Source organism: Calypte anna, chromosome Z, assembly GCF_003957555.1.
Source record: "Calypte anna isolate BGI_N300 chromosome Z, bCalAnn1_v1.p, whole genome shotgun sequence".
Taxonomy (NCBI): domain Eukaryota; kingdom Metazoa; phylum Chordata; class Aves; order Apodiformes; family Trochilidae; genus Calypte; species Calypte anna.
Window position 1 is genome coordinate 5910183 of NC_044274.1, and position 16850 is coordinate 5927032.

Here is a 16850-nt window from a genome sequence, read left to right on the forward strand (position 1 = left end):
CCTCTGAGTATCTTTTGTTCTTTTTTTCATTTTACCCTTATTTGTTCATTGTCATAGATGAACAGTATCCTGTCTGTTTCTAAGAATATACCCCACCTCCCTCCACTGTTCTAGAAATACAAAAAAAAACCAAAACCAAAAAACCTTCATAATAAGAATGACCCCTGTGGTAATCAGTGAGACAGCTTTGATTAAGAACATCTATTAGCAGATTCCTGGTTCTAAAGTCAAGCAGAAGATGAGACAATTCAGAAAGTGGCATTGCTCAAACTGTGAGGCTGGCCTCCCTGGGGAGACTCTGACCTCTTCCAGACATACAAGCCAAGATCATAAAAAAAGAACAGACATCAGAATGTGTGGAGTGTGTGTGCAGTTTGAAAAACGTAACACCTTTGTTTCTGAGGTGTTGCATCTTTAAATTTCTAAGCACTACGCTTCTGAGAAGTGTGGAGAAAGACTGCATTTCCAAACATTGCTCCATGTTTATTCTTCAAACACATCATCACACGGTGAAAAAGAAGGGAATAGATATAGTGACCTCCTGCTCTTTGCCTGTGACCTTTTTCTTGTTGTTGTTGTTAGTTCTTTCCCACCTTTTTCTGTTTTTCTTTTGGGGCTGACAAGGCTATTAACAATGTGTAACATGGGGAACTAGGACAATCAGCTTCAGTTTTGAGTACCATTGCTGTGAAATCGTGATGTGGAAGAGGTTGCTTCCTAGCAATTTCTATTTGGAGTTGGATAACAGCTTCTCTAGCTGAGAACTGTATGAATTTTAAAAGTAATTAAACATATTACCCCTTAAGAAAAGTTTTTTTTTTTTTTGCTCAGTATGGAAAGTATGACAAAAGAGGCTAAATCAAGATGATAGAGAGAAAACAGAGGTATCTTCTTTTCTAGGTTGTTCTTCTAAATACTAATAGAAAAATGAAGCATATACGGAAGGATGAAATGTGGAAACAAGGACAGTTTTCCAAGAATCAGTCTGGAGATATTTCCTGGGAACAGATGGATTGGATTGTGAGAGCCATTGTGTTACTAGAGTTGAAAATTTTGAGAGATGGAAAAGGCAGCTAAAGATCATGACACATATAGGCTGCTGCTGAAATGAGTGAATAGACATTGAAAGGGCTAACACTTAGGACCCTAACCCAACGTTTATAGCCAAGCTGTGCTCTTATGCCTCCAAGCCCCTTATACCTTACAGGAAAGTCTGAGGAAAAGGCACACAAGCCTTAATAATCGGTGATCAACAAGGGACAAGTTGGTTAAGTTGGGTGTTTGCTCTTCTATACAGCATGATGGGAATCATCTTTCCATTTAAGGAAGCTACTCTATGTCATTCTGAGGTCATTTTTCCACCTTTGAAAAATCATGTGAGATTTCTGATAACTGAAACAAGGCAAAAGTGACATCTGTTTAAAGAGCAACATGGTAACGGAGAGATTTTATTGCTAACTTTCTTCATCAACAGGTAGACATTTAATCATATGAGAATTAAAAGGAGGGGTTTTCTGCATTCAATTATAATGGAAAAAGAAAAAGAAAAAAGTTATGATTCCTTCTTTGAACTTTTAGAAAAATTTTATTTCCATCCTGACTTGAAGCTTGTTCTCAGGTATAAAGTCTCTAGCAAGAATGGTGATTTTGTTTCAAAAGGATTTCTTACCACATATTTCAGTTTAAGTCTCAGTCATAATACACAAGAGAGTATTTGAAACTGATGTCAAGCTGCAAAGTGCTAGAAGCATGACAAATCTTCACTTTAATTCTCAGAATTGATTTCCTTTTGAGGAGGTGTGATTTCTTTCTGTCTCTTCCCTTTGGCACTTACTGACTTGGGAATGCTTCATATTTTCCCCTTCTTGAGTATCAAATGGCATGTAGTACTATTCCTGAATAATATTTTAAACAGAAGGAAACAATTAAAGAAGATACTAAAGTTCCAGCTGCACAGATACACTGTTTTTTATTTTATAAGAGAACCAAACAAAATATAAAATAAAACCACTGAAAAAAATCTGTAAAATCTTAAGGTCTTTCTTCATTTGCTTTGAATATCCACATTACCTAGGTGAACTTGGATTTTGGTTCTGCTTGCTGCAAAGATACATGTAAATTGTGAAATCTGGAGTAGGATTTGAACAAAAAACCTAACAAAGGGCTTTAACTGTATTTTAGTCCTTTGTGTTACATATATGTTATGCGTTAGTTATGGGAGAACTTATAGTATGCTTATTGGAAAGTTTATTTATTCTTTTTCTTACTATATTTTATTGTCTTTGAATTCTTGGTGGACAGAAAAGCAAAACCACTTATTTTCCAAGGAAAGGCATATTTGGATTTGACTTTTGAGTCCTTGACTCCATAATGAGCAATCATTCCAAGAGGAAAAAGCTGAGAAATGAAATTCAGCACCAAAAACTAAGAATATAAGTTTCTGCATTAATAACAGAAAGCTAAATGATGTCTCCAATCCAGTTTAGCTGGAATAAATAATGGCTCTGAAAACAGATCATCAAAAACATGACACCTAAATATTTTGGCTGTTTAGTCTAGAACATCAACGGGAATGATATGTCATAATAAAAAATTACAGAAGTAAATTAATACATATCCTTACAGTCATAAGTATGCCCAGGCACAAACCAGGACTTGTAGGTAAATGACTCTGATGAAAGAATGGCAGTGCCTAAAAGCTGAGCTGTCCCTTTGGAATGGTTCAGTGTGAAAAATTAGGAGCTCAGAGTCTCCTGGCAGTCTAGGAAAGCCATTAAGCATTCCTGGGGAGTGATCCTGGGAGCCCTCATGCTGCAGAAAGTCACTTAATGCAACTTAAACAAGAATACGTAACCTAATTCCTTTTTAGTTTGCAACAAATGGCAGTAAATGAGTGCATAAAGTTCTTAACATTTCATGCAGTTGGATCTTCTCACTTAAGCAGAACTCACTCTTTGTAAAAATTTTTGGTACAAAAATTTGCAGTGCTATAGTTATTTATTAATGAAACATTTAAACCAGGAATATAGGTGTTTTGGTCTGAGATTTAGGTTCCATATCCAAACACCTGCTTTTAGGGGGTCTACATGGGAGCTAGGGGCTCTGTTCAGTTGTACAGAAGTTAAGCTTATTCCTATAAATTATCTTATTAGCATGATACACTTATAGATGGCTATTTTTCATCAGCAAAAGCAATCTATAGTCCATTGTCATGGTTTGAGCTGGGCGGATAACAAAGGACCACACAGCTGCTCACTCCTCCCCTTGCCCCTCAAGACAAGGGGGTCAAGACAAGGACTGGGAGGGCTCCACTCACCAATTACAGCCCTGGGCAAAGCAGACTCAACTTGAGGAAATATTAATTCAATTTGTCATTAATCAAGTCAAAATAGGACAAAGATAAAACATCAACCAAGAGCTTGAATACTTTTCCACACACTTCCCTTCTTCCCTAGCCCGAAGTCCTTTGCTGTTGGTGCCTCCTCCTCCTCCCCCAAGCAGCACTGGGGGGAGTAGGATAAAGGAGTGTGGTTTCCAGTCTGTTTTTCACAGGTTGTTTTCTGCCACCCCTTCTTCCTCAGGGAGAAGGATTCCTCACAGTCTTTCCCTACTTCACCATGGGGTCCTTCCCAGGAGAGAAAGTCCTTCAGGAACCCCTCCAACGTGAGTCCCTCCTGCCAGACACAGCTCCTCAGGAGCAAACTGCTCCAGCCCAGGCAGCCCAGAGCCATGGACTGCTTCAGGAACAGTGCCCTCCATGGCTGCAACTCCCCAGCATCTGCTCCCTGACTCTCCCCGGGCTGCAGGTCCATGGGTGCTCCAACCAGATCCATCATTGGTGGCAGGTCCTTCTCCACCATGATCCTTTGGGGTCTGCTCCACTGCACTCCTCTGTGTGTGCAGGGTACAGGCTGCTGTGTCACCATTGGATGTGGAGAAAAATCTGTTCAGGCACCTTCTTACTCTTCTTCCTCACTGACTTTTGTCTCCCTGCTCCAACACTGCTCTCTGGTGCTGCTCTCTCTTCTAGTGGTGTTCTCTCCACTTGTTGCTGTTTCTCTTCTCCTCCTCCTCCCCACTGCTCTGTTCCTCATTAGCTCATCGTGTGTTTCTCTTTCTTCAATATGTTCATGACAGAGGAACACATCCATTGTTCTCTGGTTGACTGACGCAGGGCTGAATATTTTGGAGGCAGGAGAGCTGTTCAGAAGCTGCTGACATGAGCCACCCCCAGAGGCCCCTTCCCTGCTACCAGAAATGGTACCTCATCAGCTCAGAACATCCATCAATTGCATTGACTAGTCTGCCGTTATCTGCAGTTTGCCTACTGCAGACACATGTGGACAGCTAAATTCATGAGCCTTAATCCACAAGTTTAATTCCACATAAGTTTTCCATTGCCTCTTCACCTGGAAGGTATCCTGGTCTTCTTCAGCTCCTCCTGAAAAGGATACTGACCTGAAAATTGTGGTGCAGAAAAAGGTCTAGGTGACTGATGAGAGGAGAAGAAAACTGGGGACATGGAGGATGAGGAGAAATCCCTGTTCTGGAAGGAAAGTCAGGGATCTTAGGGCGAGTAAGGGGCAGGGAATATGTCTCTTTTTTAGTCATTAACACTCACTATCCATATATTGGTGGCCCTTGCTATGATGTCCAGCTTGGTATTGATTGTTTGTTAATCTAGAGGCTATCTAACACAGATGATAGGCAAAGACCTGGGGAAAAAACACACATCACCATTCATTGTCTTGCCCACACCAGGAGAATCACAGAATCACAGAATCACAGAATCCTAGGGGTTGGAAGGGACCTCGAAAGATCATCTAGTCCAACCCCCCCTGCCAGAGCAGGGCCACCTAGAGTACATCACATAGGAACGTGTCCAGACGGGTTTTGAATGTCTCCAGTAAAGGAGACTCCACAACCTCCCTGGGCAGCCTGTTCCAGGGCTCTGTCACCCTTACAGTAAAAAAATTTTTTCGAATATTCAACTTGAACCTCCTATGCTCCAATTTACACCCATTACCCCTTGTCCTATCACTGGTCACTACTGAGAAAAGCCTAACTCCATCTCCCTGACACTCACCCCTTACATATTTGAAAACACTGATGAGGTCACCCCTCAGTCTCCTTTTCTCCAAACTAAAGAGACCCAGCTCCCTCAGCCTTTCCTCATAAGGGAGATGTTCCACTCCCTTAATCATCTTAGCAGCTCTGCGCTGGACTCTTTCAAGCACTTCCCTGTCCTTCTTGAACTGAGGGGCCCAGAACTGGACACAATACTCCAGGTGCGGCCTCACCAATGCAGAATAGAGGGGGAGGAGAACCTCTCTTGACCTACTAACCACACCCTTTCTAATGCACCCCAGGATGCCATTGGCCTTCTTGGCCACAAGGGCACATTGCTGGCTCATGATCATCTTCTTGTCAACCAGGACCCCCAGGTCTCTTTCACCTACACTGCTCCCCAGCAGGTCAGCTCCCAACCTATACTGGGACATCTTGTTGTTCTTCCCCAAATGCAAGACTCTACACTTCCCCTTGTTGAATTTCATCATGTTTCTCCCTGCCCAACTCTCCAGCCTGTCTAAGTCTCTCTGAATGGCAGCACAGCCCTCTGGTGTGTCAGCCACTCCTCCCAGCTTAGTGTCATCAGCAAACTTGCTGAGGGTACATTCCATACCCTCATCCAAGTCATTGATGAAGATATTGAACAACACCGGTCCCAGCACCGACCCCTGAGGGACTCCACTAGTCACACACCAACCAGATTCTGCCCCATTGACTACAACTCTCTGACTCCTTCCTTTCAACCAGTTCCTGATCCACCTCACTTCCTGATCACCAAACCCATATTTGATCAACTTATCTACAAGGATGCTGTGAGAGACGGTGTCAAATGCTTTACTGAAATCAAGATAAACCACATCTACTGCTCTTCCATCATCTATCCACCTAGTAATTTCCTCATAGAAGGCTATGAGGTTAGTCAAACATGATTTACCCTTGATAAAACCATGCTGACTGCTCTTGATGACTCCCATGTCCTTGATATGCCTGGAGATAGTGACAAGAACAAGTTGTTCCATCACCTTTCCAGGGATGGAGGTGAGGCTGACCGGTCTATAGTTACCCGGGTCCTCCTTCTTGCCCTTCTTGTAGACTGGAGTGACATTTGCTATCCTCCAGTCCTCAGGCACCTGAGGTATCCTCCTGTTACCCATGACTTACTGAAGATGATGGAGAGTGGCCTAGCAATGACCTCCACCAGCTCCCTCAGCACCCTTGGATGCATTCCATCTGGACCCATCGACTTATGGATGTCCAGATTACTCAGCTGATCCCTAACCCAATCCTCATCTACTATGTCTAACTCCTCATCTATCTCGACTACTTCTGGGGCTAAATGAATCTGGGGCTCATGCGGAAACCCCGCAGGAGTAAAGGCAGAGGCAAAGAAGATATTCAGCACCTCTGCCTTCTTTATATCCTCTGTCACCAGGGCTCCCAGCTCATTCCTTAGTGGGCCTATATTGCCTCTAGTGTTAGTTTTGTTAGCTATGTATTTGAAAAAGCCCTTTCTATTATCCTTAACCTGACTTGCAAGGTTAAGTTCCAAGGAGGCCTTAGCTTCCCTAATTTCCTCCCTACATCCTCTGACAACAGTCCTATATTCCTCCCAAGTGACCAGCCCCCCCTTCCATGATCTGTAGATTTTCCTTTTCCACTTAAGTTTTCCCAGCAGTTCCTTTTTTAACCATGCTGGTCTCCTAGCTCCCTTACTAGATTTCCTAACCATAGGGACGCTCTGATCCTGTGCTTGCAAATAGTGGTCCTTGAATATTGACCAGCTATCTTGAGCCCCTTTATCTCTTAACACCCTGTCCCATGGGATTTCTCTTAGCAGTTGATTGAGGAGGCCAAAGTTTGCCCTGTGGAAGTCCAGGGTTCTGATCCTACTGGGTACTCTGTTCCTTCCACACAGGATCCTGAACTCTACCATCTCATGATCACTGCAGCCAAGGCTGCCATTGACCACCACTGCTTCAACAAGGCCCTCCTTATTGGTTAGTACAAGATCCAACAGCGCTCCTCTTCTAGTCGGTTTGTCCACCATTTGCATTAAGAAGTTATCATCAATGCACTGGAGGAACCTCCTAGACTGTGAAAGGCTGGCTGTGTGAGTCAACCATGCCCACACCAGGAGAATGTAGAATTCTGTTTTGCTTGCTGTCTTCTGTCCTTCTTCCCAATACGGCTCTATAGAGTCACTGTTCTGTACCTTGGCAGTTAATAAATTCTCCTGGAATGCCAGTGGTCAGAGTTAGAGATTTTGAAATTCTGAGTAAATGTCCAAGCAGAATCCTACCCCTAAATTTCCTAGTAGTCTACTATGTTGGAGCTTATTCTATGAACTTTTTCCTGTTGCAGGTGGAATATTTTGAATGATATATAAGAAAGCCCCTGGGTAAAAGATACATCATAAATAAATGATAATGGTCAACATGAAAGTCTATTCGCAGGAAGTATTATCAATCAATGTGAGTGACTATCGAGAGAGATTTAAGGCTGAGACTTTTAAAAGAGCATAAGCAATCCATTTCCCTTCAATTTTCAGCAAGAACTGAGGATATATATGTAACATAAATGGTTTTTAAAATCCTAGCCTAAATTCTCAGCAGAGTTAAAACTATAGGACTTGATATTGCATTCTGATGCTCAAAGACACAGTCCAGTCTTGATATGTGTATTCCTTAATTTATCAGACCTACTTGCATCTTACTATCTCTGCAGAACTGATTCTGTCAGGAGGATTCAGATCCTGACCAGCTGTTACCATGGTATTGGTTTATTCTGGGCTATGCTCAAGAAGAGCAAACAAACTTGAAAAAGAAACTGGCTTTAAAATGTATTCTCAGGCCACATTGCCTGAGACAAGTTTCTGAAAAATAAATTCTGATTTTTGTTCAATGATGCAATTGTTGAAAATTTCTGAAAAACCATACTGATAACCTGAATTTCTGCTTTCACAGTGAATACATGCATAAATAGAGAATAAACATTTGTAAATTCTCACATTATTTAATTTTCATTTAATGGTTTTATCTTACAGTGAACTGAAAGGTTTTAGAATTGAGGGGATAATAGGACTTTATACCTGCCTCTCATGCCAATAATAGTAATATAGCTCTTCTTTTACATCCCTTAGTGTTCATTCAATCTCAAGTCATCTACCAGTACAAAAAATGCTGCAGAAGCTTTTAGAAATACACAAGACAGTACTTTCTGTGTACAGGCACTGGCCTGATAAATTCATATTCCCAGAGGACAGAGCTCATTAATGGGAAAATGGCCAAAAGGTCCTAAAATAAATCCTGTTGGTGTATTATCTAGGATGATGACTGCAGACGGATGCTACTGTTTTAGCAAGCGGTATTTAAAACAGTAAAACAAACAATGTGAAGTTATTTTGGGAATGCAGGAAGTTTTCATCAGGTTCATTATTTACAAGTGGATAATTTTGTTTGCCAAATTACTGAACATGTTCTTCCTATTCCACAGGCAGAATTCACAGCCATGAGGGACCAATACATGAGAGGTGGTGAAGGCTTCATTATCTGCTATTCCATCACAGACCGACAGTCCTTTCAAGAAGCTGCTGAGTTTAAGGAACTCATTTATCGTGTCCGGCACACCTATGACATCCCTTTGGTGCTGGTGGGGAACAAAATAGATCTTGAAGAGTTCAGACAGGTAAGAAATTTCTCTGTTGTTTTTTGGCTTGGTTTTCCTTGGCTACTTCAGAGATTTCTGTAGCATATGTTGTAAAATACTACTGAGAATTACTAACACGAGATAAGGTTTAATCAAAGGGGAGCTCTCTAGAATTGATAATAAATTAAGGAAACAACACTTTTTATTCATATCTTATGGATACTAAAGTATCCTTGGCCTTCCACATCAAAATGTTTGTTGCATTTACTTGAAAATTTGTTGGGAAATTTTGTTGGAAATTACATATGTATTCAGATATGTTCAGTATGGAAAAAGATTCATTCAAGATCCTCATGGCAAATTCCCCAATTTTCTTTGGAAGTTACCATGACTAAATATATATATTTTTTCCTTAAACATATTAGATTTTATGAAAGGATTCTCAAACTCAGACTGAAAAAAAAATCTGTTTATAATAGAGAAATGCATCCCAGATTATCTTTGCCTGACAAGTCATTGCTTGTGTTATTGAAAGGTTCAGATAAGATAGGGACATGCAGGACTTGATTTTGCTCTGGCTTGTATATCAGATTTGACCAACCATGATCAGAAGATTTCTTTGACTATAAGTGCACTGACTACGTCCCCCTCAAAGTTTTTAGTAATCTTCAATCACCATTCTCCTTTTGCTTCCTCTCTCTTTCATCTGTTTGTATTGAAGTGTATATGTGTGCAAGGGAGTAAGTCAGAGAGAGATCATCTTTGAAATGGCTTGGTTATGACCAGGTCTAAATGGAAAATGCCCTTAGACATAAGCAGAAAATTCAAAAAGGAGAAAAAAATTATTTTCCTGTATGGAAATCTAAGAGACTCTTTATACATATTAGGACTTCTGTGCAGATCTGCATGAGTTAAACAGTGTTTTTCAGTTCATTAGCATCTGTGCTCACATGAAATGTCTACTTCTTTCCACTTTTTCTGCCACTCTTCCTCCCATTTCTCTTTATTCTACCTGAAGGAAATACAAGGCAGTATTAAGCGTGAAATTAATCCTGAAGATCTGATGATGTGCATTTATAACTTCTCATTTGTTTCCAGATCATTGTCTTTCTCACTCAATCAGACTGTGACAAAACCTTAATGGTGACAATCCAGCTGCAGTTTAACATGCAGCTTGAGGCTTCAAACAACAATGCCGCATGCAACATGTGGTACAATCTGTGCGGTTTCTTGGGTACTTATATACCAGATGGGGAGAGATGTAGATTCAGTTTTTCTGCTGAGAGAAAAGGATACTGCACCTGATCTCAGCAGAAATGGATTATGATTGATTACCTGCAATTACCTACAGGTGAGGTTTTCAGGAGTACTCTATTGAGTAAGGGGTATGAAGTTTCACTTCCAGTGGTATTTTGTGATACATACTTCTGATCTTCTGTTTTATTGGAGTTTTATATTTTAGTCACTGCAGATATGTATAAAATTATATGCCTGATTTAAATGTCTCACATGCTGCTCAATTATGTTGTCTGGTTTCCCAAGCAAGAAAGCCTGTGTGAATGTTTGAATAGAGTATGAACAGTACGAAAGATAAAGGACATGATGAGTTTTGGGGAATGATATTAGAAATTATGCCTTTGATAGACTTACAGAAACCTGTTTTATAAGGTTATCGCTGATGATTCTGTCTAAACGTGGGTCAAGTTAAATCCAAATTGTTGTCCTGTATTTTTAAAAAGGCTTCAATGAATTAGGATTTAAGCCTTCAGAATATTCTCCACAAGCCCTCTGCAAATGTCAGAAGGGTTTTCTTAAATGTTTTGAGCCATGGGACAGCCTTACATAGTAAAATAATACATTGAAGATCTGCTTCTTTGAATAAAGCAATTGTCTACAGAAGTAAATAGTATGAACCAACGGGACCAGAGTTGTAGAACAAAACATCTTGTTCTGAAGTCTACATTTCAGAAGTCTGTGTACTTTGGAGTAGCTCTACTCCAGGGCCATTGTATCCATGATTAGTTGATGCTGAGGTGTGTAGTTTGTGCTCCTGGAGTGCATCTTCACTGAAATTTTATCCATAATTCAGCCCGTGTTCTCAGAGACCACTCCACAATCCAAAGCAAAGCATGGTTAAGTGGAGCTGATTAGGATATGCTGCACAAAATTCAACATAAACTAAAGCACTAATCTGTTGAGGCCATCTCTGTATCCATCCTCATATGTTAATGATCTTTGGCAGCTTATTATTTAACAACTTGATCTTGAGTTTGTGTTGTGTGTTTAACAAACACTGAAATAAGTTGCATTTATGCTTACTTAGGTTAGGTTAAGCAATATCTAAATGACTTGCACTGTGGGAAGGTAGATTGAAAGGAATGTTTTCAAGGTCATGTGGTATATTTATGGTTTCATTAAAAGTGCTTTGATGGTCAAGAGTGGTAGCCAGCTAACTCTGGGGTGACAGACAGCAATGACCTGACAATGCAGGGCATTAACATATCTATGAACTAACAGTGAGGTACAAAAATACACCAAATTCAAACAGATGAGAAATAGTAGATGTCAGAATGCAATTAGCCAGATTGGAATTTGGCCAGAGCACCAGGACTAATATTGGTGCTTTGTTTGATGACATTTTTCTCCTATGAAATTCATTAAAGCCACTGTAATGTTATTCATGGTATTTGGAAACATAACAATAAGTTCAACATTCCCAGGCATCATTTCCTTTAATGACAATCCTGCAACAATCAGACAGGCTGTGGTAGTTTGATCAGACAAAGCCCTTGTTTGAAATGCTGTTCCCTGCACAATGCAATTAATGATGTATGTCACTTGCCTCAAATCTATCAACAGGACTAGAAGGATAAAACTAATCTGCAATTGAAATTTTGTGCTAGGAGTAACACTGCTGGAAACAACCCCCCCCAAGCTTATTATTTTTTAAATAATGTTTTAATTTTCTGATGGTTTCAGTGAAATTATTATTCTCTTTCAGTCTGTCTTTCATTTTTCAGATCTTAAGAAATGGGTTTCTCTGTACTCCTTTTTACAACCAGCTTTCAATTATGCTCATCAGCTTGAAGAATTAACACTTTCCATTTTCTCTGAAACGATATGGGAAAACAGCTGTGTAAAACACTGTGGGGGAAAAAAAGCCCACTGAACTCTTTTTTCTTGATATACATATCCAGTCTAGTGGCAAAGTTTCCTCTATCCTCCATTCCCTCCCATCTACTTTTGGTGTAGCTGTGTCCAGACATTTCTGACCCTGTTCTGTTTTATGTTCAGAGATTTACTGGGAAAACAAATGGGCAGGAATGGTCAATGCACTCATCTGTGTCCATTCCTTGATTTTTATACATTGTTCTAAGACATATTGAAGTATTGCATCTATTTTATCCCATTGCTTTTTAATGTAAAAAATAGAGGACTAAATGCTTGATTATATACTGTTTAAATTTCAGTGTTTTCTAACATTAAAATAATTAGATTAATAAAAATAGGTTGTATGACTTACCATCATTAGAATTTCAGAAACATTTAAAACCAGCTAATATGAAGTACAACAGATACTTGGAATTCAGGTTAATTATGCTTCTTCACCCTAGATTAACATCTGCTTCTTTTTAAAGTTTAAAATCTCTATAATAGATAAATAACTATCTAGAATCACTCAATGATTTGAGTTGGGAGAGACCTTAAAGTTCATCTAGTTCCACCAACTTCATGGTCACGGATACCTCCCACTAGTTAAACTAATTAAATATAATTAAAATATATTCATCCTTTAAAAATGCAATAAACAACTGCTATATCATGCAAATGCTAAATTACAGCATCTTATTAAAATATTTTAGAATAAAAACTGTGGCATTGCTGGAAGGTTGTTTGAAAAAACATCCATAAAAATGTGCCCACTGATCATTGCAATATATTACATAAATTCAGAGGGAAACCAACTACATAAGCTGCTTTGAACAATGTGCTGTAGCTCTGAGCTGGAAAGGATAGATACATTTTTGCAGTTTTTTCAAAATTTTAATATGGATGTGAGAATGCCTCTGGAAATTCTACCTGCATAGAAATGGCATAGCCTTCCTGGAGAAGCATTTCCCATCCACTTTTTTTTGACCCTAAAGGAATAAGCTGCGGGTTCAGCCGGGCTCATGGATAACATGCTGATGTCCTCTGAGGCCAAGGTTATGAGGGCAACTCAAGCTTCATTCACCTCTTTGCCTCACAGAATCACAGAATCCTAGGAGTTGGAAGGGACCTCGAAAGATCATCTAGTCCAACCCCCCCTGCCAGAGCAGGGCCACCTAGAGTACCTCGAATAGGAACGTGTCCAGGTGGGTTTTGAATGTCTCCAGTGAAGGAGACTCCACAACCTCCCTGGGCAGCCTGTTCCAGGGCTCTGTCACCCTTACAGTAAAAAAATTTTTTCGAATATTCAACTTGAACCTCCTATGCTCCAATTTACACCCATTACCCCTTGTCCTATCACTGGTCACTACTGAGAAAAGCCTAACTCCATCTCCCTGACACTCACCCCTTACATATTTGAAAACATTGATGAGGTCACCCCTCAGTCTCCTTTTCTCCAAACTAAAGAGACCCAGCTCCCTCAGCCTTTCCTCATAAAGGAGATGTTCCACTCCCTTAATCATCTTAGCAGCTCTGCGCTGGACTCTTTCAAGCACTTCCCTGTCCTTCTTGAACTGAGGGGCCCAGAACTGGACACAATACTCCAGGTGCGGCCTCACCAATGCAGAATAGAGGGGGAGGAGAACCTCTCTTGACCTACTAACCACACCCTTTCTAATGCACCCCAGGATGCCATTGGCCTTCTTGGCCACAAGGGCACATTGCTGGCTCATGATCATCTTCTTGTCAACCAGGACCCCCAGGTCTCTTTCACCTACACTGCTCTCCATCAGGTCACCCCCCAACCTATACTGGGACATCTTGTTGTTCTTCCCCAAATGCAAGACTCTGCACTTCCCCTTGTTGAATTTCATCATGTTTCTCCCTGCCCAACTCTCCAGCCTGTCCAAGTCTCTCTGAATGGCAGCACAGCCCTCTGGTGTGTCAGCCACTCCTCCCAGCTTAGTGTCATCAGCAAACTTGCTGAGGGTACATTCTATACCCTCATCCAAGTCATTGATGAAGATATTAAACAACACCGGTCCCAGCACCGACCCCTGAGGGACTCCACTAGTCACACACCTCCAACCAGATTCTGCCCCATTGACTACAACTCTCTGACTCCTTCCTTTCAACCAGTTCCTGATCCACCTCACTTCCTGATCACCAAACCCATATTTGATCAACTTATCTACAAGGATGCTGTGAGAGACGGTGTCAAATGCTTTACTGAAATCAAGATAAACCACATCTACTGCTCTTCCATCATCTATCCACCTAGTAATTTCCTCATAGAAGGCTATGAGGTTAGTCAAACATGATTTACCCTTGATAAAACCATGCTGACTGCTCTTGATGACTCCCATGTCCTTGATATGCCTGGAGATAGTGACAAGAACAAGTTGTTCCATCACCTTTCCAGGGATGGAGGTGAGGCTGACCGGTCTATAGTTACCCGGGTCCTCCTTCTTGCCCTTCTTGTAGACTGGAGTGACATTTGCTATCCTCCAGTCCTCAGGCACCTCTCCTGTTACCCATGACTTACTGAAGATGATGGAGAGTGGCCTAGCAATGACCTCCACCAGCTCCCTCAGCACCCTTGGATGCATTCCATCTGGACCCATCGACTTATGGATGTCCAGATTACTCAGCTGATCCCTAACCCAATCCTCATCTACTATGTCTAACTCCTCATCTATCTCGACTACTTCTGGGGCTAAATGAATCTGGGGCTCATGTGGAAACCCCGCAGGAGTAAAGACAGAGGCAAAGAAGGCATTCAGCAGACCCTGTGAGTGTCAACTTTTAGATTTCTCACTTTGACAGTTTCTCTGTTTTCATGCTGGCTCCTGAAATCTTGACATATCTGTTGAGTCTGAGAGAGCTAAGAGTTCAGACACCCACTCAAATCATCAGGGGCTTGTTCATGGAGGAATTATTGGACATTTATTAAATGCCACACTGACCAGTCAATGGATTTCTGATCTGAGTCACTTGCAGGCAGAAAAAAAAGAACTGCATCCAATTAAGAGCCTCAAGCACCCTGACAACACTCAGCACCTTAATAATAATAAAAACTAGAATGTCCACTACAAACATAAGAACCAAAGGCTGTCAGGATAATGTCTTGAAATGTTTTTGCTAATGCCTGAAGTGCACTTGGCTTATTTACAATAATGCTATCACATAGGTAAGCAAATGTTCTATGCTGCACCTTCTTTAAAAGCCGAAGGATCTTCACCAAGATCAGTTCAACCCTCCCATAAATCTTGTGAAGGAACATCAGGATTTTGCCTTTCTGTGTATTTGCAAATTAACATATATCAACTGTAATTAACTGTTTAATCTCAGACATTTTGACCACTTAAGCTCTCTTCTATTGTTCTGCACAAAGCAGTTATATTGCTGCCTACATAATACACAGGATTTTGGTTTTGTTGTGTTTCATTGTTTGTTTGTTTTTTAAAACTTTTTTTTGGTTTCTTTTCTATGAATAATTGTTCATTATACTTAAAATATTCAAACACTGTCAGTCTACACCTTCTGGAGCCTGACTGCAATGCTGAAAATGCTTATATATGACATTGTATTTTGTTTTAATTTTCCATTGCTTGACTATGAAGCACTATTTAGTAGATGCTCCCTTACTTGTATTAGTGGCAAAATACAGTATTTTATTACAGTATTTTATTTTATTTTATTATGAAGACTTTTATTTCCCTTTTATAAGGCTAGTGCCCATCACAGAGAAGAAAATATTTTGTTGTTTCTTCTCAAATTTCTAACTGCAAGTCAAGAGAAATCATTTTCTGATGTTAACTTACAGTGTACACTTGAGTTAACTATAGACATGGTGAAGTGATTAGACTAAATGGGTTTGCTAGGCTCGCTATTAAATCTGTAAAAAACAGTATTTATCACATATCATTAAAGTGTATCATGAAGTGAAATGTATCTGTCCATGAAGATGTCTGTCTTTCTGTTGACCATGGAGGCAGGCATGAACAAATTACTTCTTAGCCTTTGTACAGAAATACTTGGATGAGATGGAGACAACACTGCTTATGACATTCACACCATATTCTAAACTTAGTCATTCATTCTGTTTTACTGTTACTACAGACTACGCTTTAGAATCATGTTCATCTTCCCTTTGGTTTTTGAATTAATATAATCGAGTAAACAGTAATCCTTAGGTGGTGCCTCCTTCTAAGGATCAGTGTCACTCTTGTTTGGGCAGCTGCTATACCACCCAACCTCCACCCAGGAGCGAGACTTGGCAAAAGTGAAGGCAACGCATGGGCTGAAGTGAAAACAGATTTAACAGAATAATCATAATGAACTTTTATTAACTCCAGTGCTAATTGGGATACAGTTACACAGATCCAGATCACAGCTGTGCACTTCTAGCAATCCAGGTTGGATACCCAAGACTGTGGCATGACAGCTCCAGTAAGGACATAGTGGTCACAGCATGTAGATGAGTGGGCTCAGGCATGGGATTATCTATGAGACAGACAGTGCCTTTTCAGAAAGACATCCAGAGTAGAAGCTCCAAACATCTCCACAAAGTTCCTGATTTATAGTGAGGGCAACATTTATGATATGGAATACTTGGGTTGTCCAGCTATAGTCAGATGTCCTGGGCTTTATGCCTGCTGGCCCACTGCACCTGCATGGTTCAAAACTGCCTAGACCTTGGTCACTGCAGAAACCTGCAAACCAGAGCTGGGTATAAATGAAAATAATGCAATATACCTCTTGTTCTCACAACATTAGACTCTGCAGTCTCTCAGAACTAGTTTCTCTGAACAGAAAAATTATTTTAGAATTCTGACCCAGCAAAACCAGGACAAGTGTGATCTGTGACCTTAAAATATCTCAGATGTATTCAGACAGGTTTAACCTAAATAATGACTACAAGAAACGTTAGTAGCATCCTAAATGGAAAATAAAACCAAAACCAGATGAGAATATGGCACAGA

The 16850-nt window shown here is 40.4% G+C and overlaps 1 protein-coding gene across 1 annotated transcript in view; it reads left to right on the top strand.

The window, feature by feature from the left end:
• The window catches only part of RIT2 (Ras like without CAAX 2), a 186401-nt gene that overhangs the window by 89129 nt on the left and 80422 nt on the right, over positions 1-16850 (top strand). Inside the window, exon 4 of the mRNA XM_008498180.2 lies at positions 8563-8754. Within this exon, the coding sequence (XP_008496402.1) occupies positions 8563-8754 (192 nt within the window). The remainder of the gene's footprint in view (positions 1-8562; positions 8755-16850) is intronic.